This window comes from Cervus canadensis, chromosome 16, assembly GCF_019320065.1.
Source record: "Cervus canadensis isolate Bull #8, Minnesota chromosome 16, ASM1932006v1, whole genome shotgun sequence".
NCBI classification, from domain to species: Eukaryota; Metazoa; Chordata; class Mammalia; order Artiodactyla; family Cervidae; genus Cervus; species Cervus canadensis.
Genome location: NC_057401.1, coordinates 328,192 through 344,258, shown reverse-complemented (window position 1 = coordinate 344,258; position 16,067 = coordinate 328,192). Strand labels below are relative to the sequence as shown.

The 16,067-nt window shown below is 53.3% G+C and overlaps 1 protein-coding gene across 2 annotated transcripts in view; it reads left to right on the top strand.

Annotated features, from left to right (window-relative positions):
- The window catches only part of SLIT3 (slit guidance ligand 3), a 717,262-nt gene that overhangs the window by 596,759 nt on the left and 104,436 nt on the right, over positions 1–16,067 (top strand). For both annotated transcript variants that reach the window (XM_043488926.1, XM_043488927.1), the window contains exons 13-16: positions 271–414; positions 1,828–1,991; positions 13,137–13,287; positions 14,482–14,556. In XM_043488926.1, the coding sequence (XP_043344861.1) occupies positions 271–414; positions 1,828–1,991; positions 13,137–13,287; positions 14,482–14,556 (534 nt within the window). The remainder of the gene's footprint in view (positions 1–270; positions 415–1,827; positions 1,992–13,136; positions 13,288–14,481; positions 14,557–16,067) is intronic.

The window sequence follows — 16,067 nt, the reverse complement described above, 5'->3', positions numbered from 1 at the left end:
AGTACACAGGGTGTGATTTCCAGTCTTCTTCCAAGGGCGTGGGTGCGGGGGGAGGCTCAAGGGATCGGTGTGCCACGCAACATCCATGGTGCACAGCTACCAGTGCCCGGGTGTGGTGGGAGATCCGGTGGCCAGAGGCCTTCAGGTCCCCTCTTTCTCTGGGGAGAGGGGCCCGGGCCGTCAGGAGGGTGCTGGGAGGCCGGCAGCCCCGCCCCTGCTCCACAGGCCTCACCGCAATGAAGAAGTCAGCGGCCTCTCTTCTGTCTGCAGCCTCCTCAATGCCAACAAGATCAACTGCCTGCGGGTGAACACGTTCCAGGACTTGCAGAGCCTCAGCCTGCTCTCCTTGTATGACAACAAGCTGCAGACCATCAGCAAGGGGCTCTTTGCCCCTCTGCAGGCCATCCAGACCCTGTGAGTATGTTAGGAGGGCAGCGCGGGCCAGGCAGCCGACGGCCCGGACACCGGTCCCAGAGAGCACTCGCAACCCAGGCAGAGTGGGCGTGCCCCAGAGGAGCCCCGGAGCCTGCAGCCCGAGTGAAACACCAGTAACAGCGCTAGGGGGCCCCTCCTGAGCACCCGCGCCCTGCTCGCTGCCCCACCGGGTGGCTTCCCTGTATCCAATCCACTAAGCCTCACAACCACCCCAGGAGGCAGGTGCTACTGCGATGCCCCACTTCCGTGTTAGGAAACCAAGACACAGAGAGGTGAGGTGACTTATTCAAGGTTGCGCAGATACTAAGCAGTGGGATCTGAATCCAGGCCAAGTGGCTGGCTCACCTGCTGTCTTAACCACTTTGGGTGCTGTATTCTGGGCAGGCTCCGTCTCTGCTGAAAACTCATTCCTGCCCTCCAATACCCGTCCCTCTCCACACCACAAAGCCAAGTCTCTGGTACAGGCACCTTGTACCAGAATGCAGGGGTATTTCACTTCCCTCTTTTGAGAGGAGTTCCTCACTTCCAAGCATGGCATACGTGCATGCTAGGTTGCTTTAGTCATGTCTGACTGTTTGTGACCCTATGAACCATAGCCCACCAGACTCCTCCACCCAGGGAATTCTCCAGGCCAGAATGTCAGATGTTCATAAACAGTTCCATTAGACAGATGACACCTCAGTATAGATCTCAGCCTGTGTTTCTGATGGCTCCACCCCTCAGCTTAGACCCTCACCCCAACGCCAGGCCTGGCCGTGATCCTGGGGGTTTCTGGAGGCCTTTTGAGTCACCTAGCAGTTACTGCCCCCGGAGCCAGAGACAGGAGCCGTAAAGAGTAAGGACAGCTCCATGCACTGGCCCCGATCACGTGCTGAGCACTGCGCGGCGCTGTGGGGAGTTTTCTCAGTGAGCCCACGGCGCTGATGCCCCCGTGATGCTGAGGATAATAACAGCAAAACCTGCTACTATAAATGAAACACCCGCCCTGTGCCCAATGCCACACCAGCTGCCTTATGTACCACGTGTTCCTGAGCTTGGAAAATAAAATGCAGTCTGCTCTCTGCATAGACCCTAAGCCCGCAGCTTACTGTGCCTGTCGGCAGAGTCATGGGTGAGCTTTGAGACCTGCATCCTGCCCCAGGTGGGGAGGGCTAGGAAGGCTGATGCCCCAGACCGGAGGCCAGCTGTACCTTGGCTGTCTCTTGCCAACAGCAGGCCTCAGGCCCCATCCAGTGCTTGTCTGGAGGTCTTGTCTTAGGAGCCCCCGCACCCCCCGAGGCCTCCTGGGGCACTGAGGGAAGGAGCCTAGAGCTGTCCTGTCAGTGCCCATGCCGGGGGCGGTGGTGGAACAGAGCCCGAGGGCCCCCTAACGAACTCCTGTCCTTCTCGCAGCCACTTGGCCCAAAACCCGTTCGTGTGTGACTGCCACTTGAGGTGGCTGGCTGACTACCTGCAGGACAACCCCATTGAGACTAGCGGGGCCCGCTGCAGCAGCCCGCGCCGGCTGGCCAACAAGCGCATCAGCCAGATCAAGAGCAAGAAGTTCCGCTGCTCAGGTAATCAGGTTACGGGGCTGGGCCCCGGCTTCCGGCTCAGTGCAGCAGCCCCGGAGAGGCCGATAATCCAATCTGCAGGGCATCGCATGCTGCGATGGCTCCTGGGGAGCATCTCTGCAAATTAAATTGGGGAAATTCAGTTAGCCCTGCAGAAAAACAATTAGCTTATGGATTTAAAATAAAACACACACACACAATACAAGCACTGCGGGGAGGAGGGGCGCGGCTTTGGAGAGACAGAACCCAGGCAGCCACAGATCTCCAGAGCCAGGTGGAAGCGAGGCCATGAGGCAGCATGGACACATGTGCTCTTAGAGGCTATGATTGATTTCCTTAGTTTTTAGTTTCCGAACCATGCTACCCAAGTGGCAGATAGAGAAATAAATCTACCCCAGGCCAGGCTGAGGGAAGCATGCAGTCCTGGGGGCTTCCTCTTGCCCTTGAAAACCACCTTGGGAACAGCCCGTAACCGAGACATGTCTGCTCTTTCCTCCACCCCTGACGGGTGCTTGCTGATCCCGGAGAGAACCGCAGAGAGTGTTGCTCAGGAAGAAAGCACAGCCTTGCTCTCTAGTTTTCAAGCTCTCTCTAGAAACCTTCCTCCCTGCTATACCCGGAAATGAAGGAGGGAGTGAGTGGCAGGCGAATTCTCAGCTCATCTTGGAGACAGAACTTGTTCTCCGTGACACACGAGCTGGATGAACAAGCAGTTAGAAATGGCTGTCATTTGTGTTGTTTGCTACTGGAGAAAAAAAATCACCAAGCTGCACTGTGCTCCTAGTGGTGAGATGTTGATAGTGTGACGTGGCTCACCACGTGAGGGTGAAGGGCGAAGCCACCCCTCACCATCTCTATGTCGTCAAGAACCGGTCTTCTTCCCCTACCTGAGTGTCGTGTGTAGGTGGGTTTTCCTGGGGAGAAAGCTGGCATGGATCCGGAGAGCAGCAGGCCAACCTCCTCCTCTTCTTGTTGTTCTTATCCTCTAAGTCGGATTCTTCAGTCTGTGCCTCCAGAATGATAAACTTGGGCTGTCTTATTTTTTTCAGCAGAAGCCAGTGCCTCGAGAGGGCTTGGAGGGACCCCAAGGACTCCGTGGCAGTCTGAGACACTGGTCTCAGTCTGTCTTCCCCAGAATAACAGTGCTGATCACAGAGTAGTCTCTCCCCTGAGCAGCGCTGTGCTCAGGGCTACTAGTTGGCCTTGCTTCTTCCAGGGGTCACGTGAGATTGTTCTCGGAGGGACAGTGGTCTTGAAGCAGGATTTTATTTCCCTGTCCAGGGATTGAAACTACCTGCCAGTCCACCAGGGGCTAGAGTCCAGAAGCCAAGTTCCCTGATTCTTACCCCAGTTTGAAAGCAAAACTGTTTCAAGGAGGTAAAAACTGCAAAACAGGTACAAAGTTTATTACTAGAGACAGCACAACATATGGGAGAACACACAGAGAAACAGTTTATTCATTTAAGTTGGAAGCAAGGCAGAAATACGCAGCCGGAAAGGAGTGCGGCGTCCTGAGTGAGGAGCGGAGTAAAGACAGGATTGAAGTCACCCACATCGGACAGCCTTTCCAGGCCTTTGTTCACCTTTGGCCCATTATCTTGTTTCTTTCTCCACACGGGACGGGTACCTGGACCAAGGTGTGTGTGCAAATTTTTGCCTAGATGGGTCCCACTGCAGAGGCCTATGGAAGGGTATCCACACTAATTGTGGGGTGGTGCCCCCTCCCTTCTGGCCCCAGAGGAGCCTTCCTGTGCATGTGCAGACAGGGGAGTCTTCCTTGACCTCAGGACTGGGCACTTGATCTCTTTTCTTCAGCAGAGCTCAGCTTCTGCCACTAGCTCTGTCCTTGGTGTGTCTAGGTGAGAATAAAGCTTCGCTTTTACTCCGCTTGGCAAACATCAGGTGTCCAGCCCAGGGGCCCATCCATCTCCTCCCTCAAAAGCAGCAGGAGAGGCCCCCTTGCCACCGCAGAAGGAGCTGAGTGCTGAGAGGTGAAGGGACACCGCGGTCACAGCAGGCAAAGGGTAGGGGAGGCTCGAACGCAGGGCTGGCGCGCCCCTCCCCACCATGGAGCGCGTGGCAGTGCAGGGCTTTTGGGAAAGAGGCCCCGCTCTTGCGGCGACTGCCTCCCCAGCCTGTGGCCCCAGCCCCAGGCCCTGAGCTGCTTCCTTAGGCCCCTCCTTGGGGCCCACAGCGTGTTGGGGCGGGGGTGTGCTCTCCGTCTGTCTCTGCGCCCTGAGGCACAGCCATCTTTTCTCCAGACCCCTTCCCCATGACTTACGCCCCTCATCCCTCCCGCCCGCTCTGTTCCTACCCGTGTCTGGCCAGGGCTGAGCTAATTAGCTCTGACAAGCAGTTGTGCTGAAGAAGAGGGGTGATAAGATGCCAAGGAAGCAGGGTGCTGTCTGTCCACCCCAATCCCTCAGTCTCACAGGGGTCCGGTCCTGATCTCAACATCCTGACTGACGCCAAGACCCTGGGGCATAGAGCAGGGTGGAAACAGCCCAGGAGCCAGCCATTGGCTCAGAATGACTAGGCTGGGACTGGGGATGAGGTACAGATAGGACTAATTAGGAGAAAGAGGAACCAGCCAGCAGACCTAGAGACAGTAGAGCTTAGTTCTAACTCTAGCTCTGCCGCCAGCTACCCGTGTGCACTGGACACAGAGGTCCCCAGTTTCCAGGTCGCAGACCTGTGCCCCCTGTCAGGTCAGCAGTAGCGCTAGGTTAGAAATAAAGTGCACAATACATGCGATGCCCTTGAATCGTCCACCCTGTCCCAGTCAGTGGGAAAACTGTCTTCAATGAAACCAGTCCCTGGTTCCAAAAAGGTTGGGGACCGCTCTGAGGAGCCCTGTCTTCTTTTCCTATGTGGGGTAGGAATGAGTGGGAATTTTAAAAAGGAACAAATAGGGAGGGCTTCCCTGGTGGCTCAGTGGTAAGAATCTGCCTGCCAATGCAGGAGACATAGGTTCTATCCCTGATCCAGGAAGATCCCATGTGCCTCGGAGAAACTCAGCCTGGGAGCCACAACTCCTAAGCCTGCGCTCTAAAGCCCAGGAGCCACAACTACTGAAAAAAAAATATTTTTAATTAAAAAAAAAAGAAATAGGAGAAAGGGACAGGGTTTTTTGACTCACCTTGTCTAAAATATTTTTATTCATCAATACTAAGCAGAAAGATGATTCCTATAAAGGTAGAGAAAGAGCAGTGGTAATCCTGACAGCTATAGACAAGAAAGGCTGAGAAAGCTAGGTCCTGGTGAACTCTGAAGGCCTTGGCTTTGAGAGACACTGGGACCCAGACCTGCTCAGCCTTGAGGGACACAGAAGCCATGGCTCTGAAGCTCTGTGTTGCCAGGAAGCTCAAGAAGAAAGAAGGGAGGGGCAGGTGATATGTACTGGATTTGACAGATAACAAGTCTGCATTTTACTTTACCCTAAAAGCACCCCCATTGCAAAGACAGCTGATGTAATTAGGAGCCAATTTGAGGGCTGCTATTGCAATGCATAAAGCCCCTCCTTAGGCTGGGCCGTCTGGCTTCCCAGCTGCCCTGTGTCTGCCTCCATCAGCTGCATCCGATGCCCTAGGCAGCAAGATCAGGTTAGAGGTGAGTGTTGCTGGCTGGGGTAATCTGACCATCAAGTTAAGTCTTCAGAAGGCACCGTCTGGCTGCCTAAGACCCCACGTGAATCCTCAGGGGAGCACTTGGAGGTTGGAAAATATTGTCTGTCTTCTGACCTGACTCCTCCACTTTGTGTGTGGAGATTCAGTGGGCAAGAAACTCATGCTGAAAAGTACAGGGTGGCATCCTCTCTGTCCTCGTCTGCACAGAAATGGCACAGAGCAGGACACTTCTCAGGGCATCACCAAGCTTTAGAGCCCCTGGGGGTCATTCAGTTCGTGCTAGACAGCTGAGGCCAACAGCAGGAAGTCTTATCTGAAACTATAGAGTCGGACTCTCAGATGGCTCAGTGGTAGAGAATCTGCCTGCCAGTGTAGGAGACGGGGGTTTGATCCCTGGGTCAGGAAGATCCCCTGGAGGAGGAAATGGCAACCCATTCCAGTATTCTTGCCTCAGAAATCCCTTGGACAGAGGAACCTGGTGGGCTATAGTCCATCAGGTCGCAAAGAGACAGACACGACTGAGCAACTAAACAACAACAACAAACGACATTCTCAGGACAAGATCCGTGACCCAGGGCCTCTAATGGCGAGAAGATTCTTGATTACTTTTCTCCCAGGTCCCTCCGTTTCCTTCTGTTGAGGGAAACCAAAGAGAATCAAACCAAACCAATCTGAGGGCTGCTGTTGCAAAGCATAGAGGCCCTCCTTAGGCTGGGTGTCTGGCTTCCCAGCTGTGTCCAGGAGGAGAAGGAGAAGGAGGTTTTAAGGCTTGGGGGCAGAGGCGTGAACCGGATGGGTTTTCCCTTCTCTGGCACTGAGGGCCTGATCAAAGTTGAGTATGAAATCCTCAAACCAGAGTGTTTGCAGAGCTCTGCCTAACTGGCGGAGGGGAGAGAGAGGGACAAAAGCAGAGTTGAGTCTGAAAGACAGTGGCCAACTCGAGCCAGTCAGAGGAGGGGCCTTAGCAAGAGGCGGGACCAGGTGCAGAGCTTTAGAGTGACTTGGACTAACCAGTTGGTCAAGGCAGATGACCTCTACGCTGTCAAGAGATTGCCACCATCTTTCCTACTGTGGAGGAACGGTGACCCTGTTCCTCCTGTCAGAGGGCAGGACACGGAGGGTCCCAGTCACCTAGCCCTGACTCTGGTCTCTTCAGGATGCACGCCTCTCCTCCCCAAGGCTTGGGCTGGAGTTCATGAACACCACCCCTGATCTAGTGCAGATAAGGGTATAAACACTGAGCACCCTCATGGCAAACAGAACTATTGGTTGTTGGTCTCTCCAACCCATTTCGTGATTCACAGTCAAGGAGGAATCAGGAAGGACCCTTGAGTCTGGTACCTTGCACTTCCTTTCCTTCTCTCGGTCTGAGAGAGGCACCCCACCATAATCGTTGGACTGTGGGTTTCTCAGCCCCAGACCCAAGGCGCTGGAGCAGCCTGACTCCGCCTGCTGGGAACACACAGGCGTCTCCGCGCCACGCCCGAGTGATCTGGGACGAAGGTCTGTACGCCAGACCTTCTGGGGCCTTGAAGAATACTGAGGAGACGGCAGAGGGACTTTAAAGAAGAGCGTTGCAGCTCTGCCGCACCACTGGGAAGCCTGGCCTGTGTCTTCACTGAAGCCGCCAGGGGGACAGGGTTACAGAGGCACTCGGCTGTGGGGTGGGCCCACGGCAGCAGAGAAGAGAGAAGATGATTGAGTGGGGTGCAGAGTCTCAGTTCAGGCCTGTGACGTGATCACAGATGTTTGCGGTCTTAGTTCCCTTGGGAAGGATGTGTCCTGCCGGGAAGCTCCAGAGTTAGGGGTGTCCAGCGGCCTCCCGTCAGTTCTCCTCCCTTCCTCCTGTGTCTCCCCCACGGGTGGGGCGAGAGGGCAGTGGGCTCCCCATCTCTGGACGTGTTCCTGTGGAATCCCGCCCCCAGTACTAATAACCCTCGGTGGGGGCCTGCTCTGGCTTCCGCTGCTCCACGCTGCTTCCTCTGAGTGCTCCTGTCCTCTCTCTGACGCTGCTTCCTGACCTTGACTCTGACCAGTCGCCGCGGGGCTTTCCTTTGTGCTTGATCTAACCATGTGGTGGAACGATGGAAACGGAACATGGTTCTGTCAAGCACCGCGGAAAGCACCGTGCTCTCCTGCAGCATGGCCCAACACGCCGGACACCTCTTCTCTGCTCTGGAGCACCGCACCCACCTCCGCCAGACCCACCTCTCCCGGGCCAGCCTCACCACGAGCAGGGGTCCAGGGCGGGGAGCAGTCGCGAAGGACCCACAGAGTGCCTCCCCCTCCAGCTAGCAGATCCGGGCTGAAAGGGGAGCTGCAGAAGCCCACCGGGGCAGGGCAGGCCCAGATCTGCCTCTACATCTCTGTCGGAAGGGAGTCGCCCTTCCCCAAGTCTAGTCCAAGTGCCAGCCAAGGGGAAGGTCTTTAGGTCTGAGACCACTGCTTTTCTTCTTCCATTTGAAGGGAACACGTATACCCCAGGCATATGCCATTTGCTTCATCGAAGAGTCCGAGCCCAGGGTCATCTTCCCAACTGGTAATTAACCCGAACGTCATACTGGTGGTGACCCCCCCCTCACCCACCATCTTTACCAGGAGCATTAAGAGTTAATGTGAGCATGAGAGTGATGAACACCCGTGAGTCTGAGACACTGGGTGTAGCCTGAGGCTTCTCCTGGAACTGACCCCTCTCCTCATGAGGACTTTGACCCTGGTCCCCTCACAGCCTCACATCCAGGCTTTTTCCTCGAGCTGTCAAGCACAGTGAACATGAGACCAAAGTGCTGGGCTCCTCAGTGATTCTAGTTGACTACCATGTAGGGGGGTGCAGGCCCTCCTGCCTCTGATAATAAAGAGAGGGGTCTTGGGGCCTCCCATTCTGTTTATTTCTTGATAAACCCTAGACCCCACGTAACCAGAAGATGGTGCTGTTGGCTGATACTCTGCAGTCTGTATCCTGGCCCACGTGAGAGACGGCTCTGGCTTGAGCCAGGAGCTGGGCTCTGGGCTCCCGTGGTGATGTGCGGCTCTTACTGTCTTCTCTCTCTCAAGTTACCCCCTGGAGCCAGGGTCCAGCATTGCCGAGCCATGGAGAATCCTGTTTAGCTCTGGATTCTTGTACCATGGGTTGAGTGCTTACTCTAGACCCGGTGCCGAGCTATTTTACATCATCACCTTGTTCAATCTTCACAACAACCCTATCAATCCCATTTTGCAGATAAGTATCCCCTAGAGAAAGGAATGGCTACTCACTCCAGTATTCTTGCCTGGAGAGTCTCATGGACAGAGGAGCCTGGCGGGCTACAGGGGTTGCATGAGTTGGACATGACTGAGTGACTAACACCTTTTTTTATATTGAGGCACAGAGAGGTCAACTCACTTGCCCAGAGTCATCAGCTTCCAACATGGATGCTGTTTACAGCTGTAATCCTCAGCCTTCCCAGCTATGGACAAGGCCCTTTGCCTTGAATTACAAAATCAAAAAGACACTGACTTGACTTGATAGGATATTGAAAAAATCTTTTAACACTCCCTTTCAAGCTTCCTTCTGTTAACTGAAAATGGCTTGAGCAAGAAAGAGAGCAAACACCCCTGTTTACACAGCTCCTCCCCTCCAGCATGAATACCATACCAAGACCCATTTGGAACAGAACAAGTCCTCAGGCCCAGAGAAACTCCCTTTCCCTCTGAACAGAGGGGGCATGCCAAGTTTTCCTGGCCCTCCTCAGCTGGCTGTGACCAGGAAGTACCCAGCTGCAGGCTGTGGCCATTTCCCTCTGCTGCCAGGCAGATGGCTGACTCATGTCCGACTCTGAGGGGCAGAGCTCACTAGAACAGCTGTCTGCCCAACCAGTCTCCAAGTTCCTGCGGAACAATTGCTGTTTTCCAGCCAACTGATAGCTGGTCCCCCAACCTTTGCCCACGAGTGGATAACTGTGTGCCTCGCAGTGTTCTCTTGATTCCATTCATTACCTCTGACCTCTGCTTGTCCTTTCAAGCCAAAGAGCCCCAGCAAGCCTCCTACTCCCCCCCAATTCCTCTTTCTGCTCCTTTCCTTCTTCTTTCATCCCACACACCTTAGGGAGCTAGAAGAGGGTAGTTCTGTGCGTTGGCCTTTCCTTGGTCCTCTGATAATGGTGCATCCATGACTCTGTTCAGCAAACTCATTGCCCAGAGGATGGTGCAGAATGCAGACTGCTGGAGACAGCAGCCACCCTGGGCCCAGCGCCAGCCTCAGAGCCGAGTCCGTCCAAAGAGTGGGAGCCTGGCTCCTCACCTGCCCCAGCCCTGAACCATGCCAGTGTAGCACACGTTCTCTCCTGGGAGTAGTGGCAGGGCAGGGGTTCATAATAAAGTCACATTGTTGTGCATTCCACTCCCCTGGTCTCTTAAAGTTTCTCTGTGCTCACGTTCCAAGTGTCGTCATTCTGAACTGCCTGCCAAGGGGGAGGAGGGCTCCAGGGGCAGAAGCTGGTGAAATGCCAGGTGACATCAGTTCCCCCAAGAGCCCGTTTCAGCCAGGGTCTAGTTTTATGACCCTTCTTCAAATCCTCTGATATCTCTCCTCTCTGAACTCTCCCAAAGAGAAGAAATGACAGACTATTTAAGTTACTCCTCTCCTACTAAGTATTTCTGTCAGTGACAAATATGCATGGAGATTGAAATTGACTTTTAAAGCTCTAGAAAAGTTAAAAATACTTTTGGGTAGTTATGAGCATTAGGCATAACAAATGGCTCTGAGAAACCCTGGGTAATTTGGGTAATGAAATATGAAGTGATGGAGGTGACGTTTCAGGCTGGCCCTGGCTGTGGCACGCACCCTTTCAGTCTCGTGCATACGCCGTTATTAACATTTCTGGCTCCCACTCATAGAAAATATCACACTCTGACCCCCTCATTATTACAAACCAGGGCAATAACAAAAACATCAGGGGAAAAAATGTTGGGAAGAACATATTAGTCCATCGAATCTAATTGCAAAATCATTTCATTAAAATGGGTCGGCGGCTCCATTGCAGAGGTCAGCCAGTTGTAGTCTAAGTATACTACAGAGAGCGATTCCCGCTAACCACACATGCTCTCACCTTGATTAAAACGAAAATGCATTTAATCAGTGACTGTCCCTGGCCGCGGCCCAGCCAGCGCGCATCTTCAGGCTCATTGTGTTGATGAGCAAACTGTCCTCCCTCCTGTCTTTCTGGCTTTGATCACTCAGGGCTCCTCCATTTGCAAGGATCCCACTGTAGACACCTTCTCAAGGTAAAATACATGCATGCACAGAAAGCTTCTTTACGACCATGGGGAACCCCCGTCAGGGAATAAGAGAGCGTTGTCATTCGGCAGGGTCTGCACGCTGTGATTCACCCAAGATTCACTGATGTGTCTGGGAGAAAATGGCCCAGGTCAGACTTATTCAGTGGGATGGCTGCTGGCAAGCCAAGGGCAAGAGATTTGCATAATACATTGGACCAGGAAGCCATCCAAATAACCAGGGATACCTGCATGGATTTTGCTTATACAAGCCTGGGATAAAATGGGGTGAAGGAGGTGGATGTGGAAGGGGCAGAGAGGGAAAGGAGACAGGTCCAAGCCTTGACCTTCTGTTTTAGGTAGATGATGTCCCTTCAGAATCAGAGACCCCTAAGTCTCTCCCCAATAAGGCATTACTGTGGGCAGAAAGTGTGAGGAGTGGAAAACAAAGCAGTCAGTGGAGACATTTCCTTCCTTCCTGTCTCCCTGAAGCCCGCTAGCAGAAAATACCATTCAGTTCTCCTCGACTTGACCGTATTATCATTCGCAGGACTGAGGTTAAGGTTTTGTCCAAAAGCAGATCTGCAGTAGGCATGGTATTAGTCACACGGACCCTGGCGGCAGTCTGCCTGGGTCTGTTTCTCTGCCACGTCCTGAATGACCTGCAGGCCTCGGTGTCCTCATCTGTAACATGGAGTCGTAATAGTCCCAGAGTGTGGGAAGGATTGAATGGAGTCATCTGTTTGAAGTGCCAAGAATAGTGCCTGGCTCGTTATTCATGCTCCATACGTGTCAGCTCTTACCACTCGCTATGCTGATGGTAATGGCCTCTGACGTGTCACATATTCCACTACGTCCTAGGGGAAAAAAGAAACAAAACGGAATCACAGACATCTGTAGAACTCTTGACCCTTCTGGCCCTTTCCCAGAAGCTCTCCACAATCTTGATCTTCCTTGAATCTTCATGACAACCCCTGTGAGATAGGGACAACTATGTAATTCCCATTTTACAGGCAGAGAGATTGAGGTTTAAGTAGCGAAGTCTGGGCAAACCTACGCCCTCTACTGCCCAAATCTCTGTACTGCAGGTGCCCCATTCTGCTTCTAACACACGTAAGATGGGCAAGGCCCACCTCAGCTAGCCAGGCAAACAGGTGACATTCACATTCCCTGAAGCACTGTGGACCTAAGCACGGGAGTTTCTGTGCCGACACCCGTTTATGCATTGGACAAACGTGAGCCAGGCTCTTGTGCCTGTCATTGTGCGGATGATATGTTGAAAGTGAAAATAAAAGAGACTCAACCCCAATCAGCTGGCTCATGTCTGATAGAAGAATCAGAGCTTCCCTTTTAGCTCAGGCAAGATTTCTGGTCTTACAGAGGATTCCCCGGGTGCCAGGGGATCATTTCTGATCATTAAAGCAGCTCCTGAGGGCATCTCTCAAGACAGAGCATCACTGGCCCTGTTACCATCACTGTGCAACCTCAAGAAAAATTCAATTCCAAACATTAATCTTAGCTCCAACTACTTTTAGCTCATTGGAAGTGGCTTTTCCCTGTAGTTAAACAGAGCTTCCTTTCAAAGGCAGCATGTATATCTAACCCTCACAAGAGTTGTGCTTGTCTTCACAGTGTTTTAAGTATGAATTCACTACCAATATTTTTTTTAAAGAATTCTCAGGCAACCCTGAGCCAAATTCCCAGGCATTAGGGCAGCAGGCATCAATTCCCCAGTACCCCAACTCTCATGATTACTTCCCAATAATAAAATCACGTGTCAGTGGTTTGATTGCCGTGTGCTGGGCCCCTTTATCGTTTCTGTCCCTGCTTTGTCCCTGAAGACAGCTGAGTCTGTCACCCCCTTCCCTGACCTCATTCCCACCCCAGTATAGCTTCCATCAAAACCCCTTCAAAATGTCTTCAAAATGTATTTAGAGGGTCCATAGATGGTGGGCATCACAGACTGAGACACCCCTAAATTGTACACCAAATCCCCAACGTGGAAAAAGGTCCCTGTGACCCACAGAAGCTTAAGAACTCATAGAGCTTGTGCTGTTAGACCTGAAAGTGTTGAATGACAAAGACCAAAGGGAAGCAAGCAGCCTGGAGGCTGAGGGGCGGGAGGCACAGCAGGGCGGCCGCAACCTGCGGGCAGTGCTGCCTCTGGCTCTGGGCCGTGCCCCCACTCCATGCCCGCCCCGTCCCCACTGCCCACAGCCCTGCCCCGGCCCTGGCTGCCGATGCTGACACCCCCTCTTTGGCTCCCCAGGCTCGGAAGATTACCGCAGCAGGTTCAGCAGCGAGTGCTTCATGGACCTCGTGTGCCCGGACAGGTGCCGCTGCGAGGGCACCATCGTGGACTGCTCCAACCAGAAGCTGGCCCGCGTCCCCAGCCACCTCCCCGAATACGTCACCGACCTGTGAGTGCTACAGGGGCAGGGACCCCTGCACACCCCCACGCCCATCCCCCTGAGCCAGCCAGGGCAGGGGTGGTCTTCTAGAGGCAACCCCCTGCCCCACAGCTCAGTTACCCGGGTGCTCCTTGCTGTCTGCTACTTTCCAGCCGAGTGCAGACCCTCACGCCTCCACTCACTGTTTACTTGCAAATAAAGACAGTTCATTCATTCTACAAAGATTATCAGAACACTCGCTGGGAGCCAGGCACTGCCAGGTCCACCCGTTTCTACATGAATAAGGCAGCCCACCCTTCCTGGCCCTTAGGAAGCTTACAACATAACCAGAAAGATGGATATGACCTGAAGTGAGAAAACAGCGACCATCAGATATAGCTGAGCCTCCGGCTATCTCTGCTGATAAAGAGGCATTTACCCAGAAGCGAGCGAGCTCAAAATTCCAGCGTGGGGTGATGAGGGTGCAGCAGGCGGGGGCTGACATACTGGGCCTGACTCCTGCCTTTGCTAGTTCTCCTGAGATCGGGCAAGTTGCTTCTTAGATCTGAGCGTCAGATCCTGAGCTGTAAAATGGAGGTGATGATACCTCCCTCCCACAGGGGTGAGGAAGATGAGGTAAGAGGAGGCGAGCACAGGCTCCATCTTACATCCGAGCATGGAGTAAGCCCTGTGTAAATGGTTGTTGTTGTTATTACTCTCTTTGACTTTACAAATCACAGTAGGGCCTTTCTTTGTCTCCTGCTCTCCCTGGGTTTGTATGGACATTGAGCGTGGAGTCCCTGAGCTGCCCTTAGCAGAGGGACGTGGTCAGGAAAGCACTGACTGGCTTGCAGAGTTGGAAGAATCTGGGGAGACCTCCCAAGAAGTTCAAGTGGTCATTGGTACCCCTACAAAATGAAGGCAAACCTCTGGCCCTTGATTGTTCAAGTGCTGAGTGCTCATCAAGTTGAATAGGCCCTTATCGTGGGGGCTCCTCCAGGCAGAGGAGCCTGGCCTCCCTTTCCGCCCTTCGCACACCCCTCCTCTCACTGCTGGGCGCCCCGTGCTCAGGAGTCACACAGACGGCTTCTGCGCTGCTCTGGACCTGGGCTGAGCGAGGTCTGGGCATCGGCTCAGCTGAAGGCCTGGGAGGATGGGGGGCTGGTGGGAGAGGTGTCCCTTCCAGAGCTCACCCACCCCCTCATCTGCTTGCTTCCCATGCAGGCGACTGAACGACAATGAGATATCTGTTCTTGAGGCCACTGGCATCTTCAAGAAGTTGCCCAACCTGCGGAAAATGTAAGCCAACCTCAGGACCTTGGTAGACTGGAGCAGAGCATCAGGGCAGCAGTGCCTTCATGTCCCTCTGCTCTGGCCCATCTCAGTCTCCCCCCGTCACGTCCCAGGAAGCAGAACGCTGAGACAGGGCCATGCAGAGCCAGAGCATGCGTTCTGCACAGCCCCTGAGCCTCAGCCCCTCTCTCCTCTGCTCACCCCTGCCCCCTACTCTGCACTCATCATCTACCCCCAAGGGGTGATGCAAGGGACTCTACTGAGGACCAGCAGTGAGATAAGGGGACCTAGGGTGCATGTGTTAGTCGCTGTCATGTCTGACTCTTTGCAACCCCATGGGCTATAGTAATTTTTATGAGATGACAGTTGGAAGGTCTGGTTTTAGATAGACTCTAAGGGCCTCCATGTGGGTCTGACCCATTGGAGCAGAAACACCAGCTGCCTCACCTCCTTCATCCGTGATCACACTGGTACACAGCTGGACGCGCTCCCCACCTTCCCTTCCCCAGGTTCCCCCGTAGACGTGCCAGCACGGCCAGGGGCCCCTTCACCATCTACTTCCCTTCTCCTTGACCCTGCTCCCACCTGCACCACATCCTCCACACCTCCCAGCCTGAGTTTGGGTCTGCCTCTGGAACAGAGGAAATACGGTCGTAGTCTCATTATTCACAGACCCTGTGTTTGCTAACATTTATTTGTAATCTCAAAATCCATACACATATGTTTTCATGGTCATTCCTAAACACAGAGCAGCAAAAAATTTGAGTCACCCTACATGCATGCCCTCAGCTGAAACAGAAAAAGGCCACGCTCTGAGTTCTTGTTTCAGCTCCCAGACTATAAACAAGTGTCCAATCCACAGTGTATTTAGTGCCACATTTTTTTGCATATTTGTGCTTTTGTAGGTGATTTCACTGTTTAAAATGGACCTAAAGCATAGTCCAGAAGGGCTGTGTGCTTTACAGAGAAAATACTTGTTACATCAGCTTTGTTCAGGCAAGACTTACAGTACTATTGGTTGTGAGTACAATGTAAACAAATCAACAATATATATCCAACAAGATGTCTTTAAACAGAAACATGCATCAAACAAGGTTATGTATTGATCGGGTAACAAAAATATTGTGACCAGGGGCTCACAGGGACCTACCCCTCAATTTCCCCTAGAAGCAATGGTTCAGCACTCACTAATTCATCTTGCCTAGTGACTTTGTAGCAATGAAGCATGATGAGTAATGAGAATTAATTGTAACCCTTATTTTATGTTGCTCTCCACCCATCATATCGGTCCCCTTCAGGCAAGAAGGAAAGAGACTTACCCTGCCCTGTGCAGCATCTGAACCCCATCAAAGCTAGTCAGGCCTTGTCCCTCCCTCCCTGCCTGCAATTGCCATGTGGCCTGGTTTCAGGACCGCCCTCTGACTGGGAGCAGTGGAGAGGCAGGAACTGACGGGGCAGAGGAGGGAGGGCTCATGCGGGTCCTGGGGAGGACCGCAGCCGTCCGGGTGGTCAAGCCC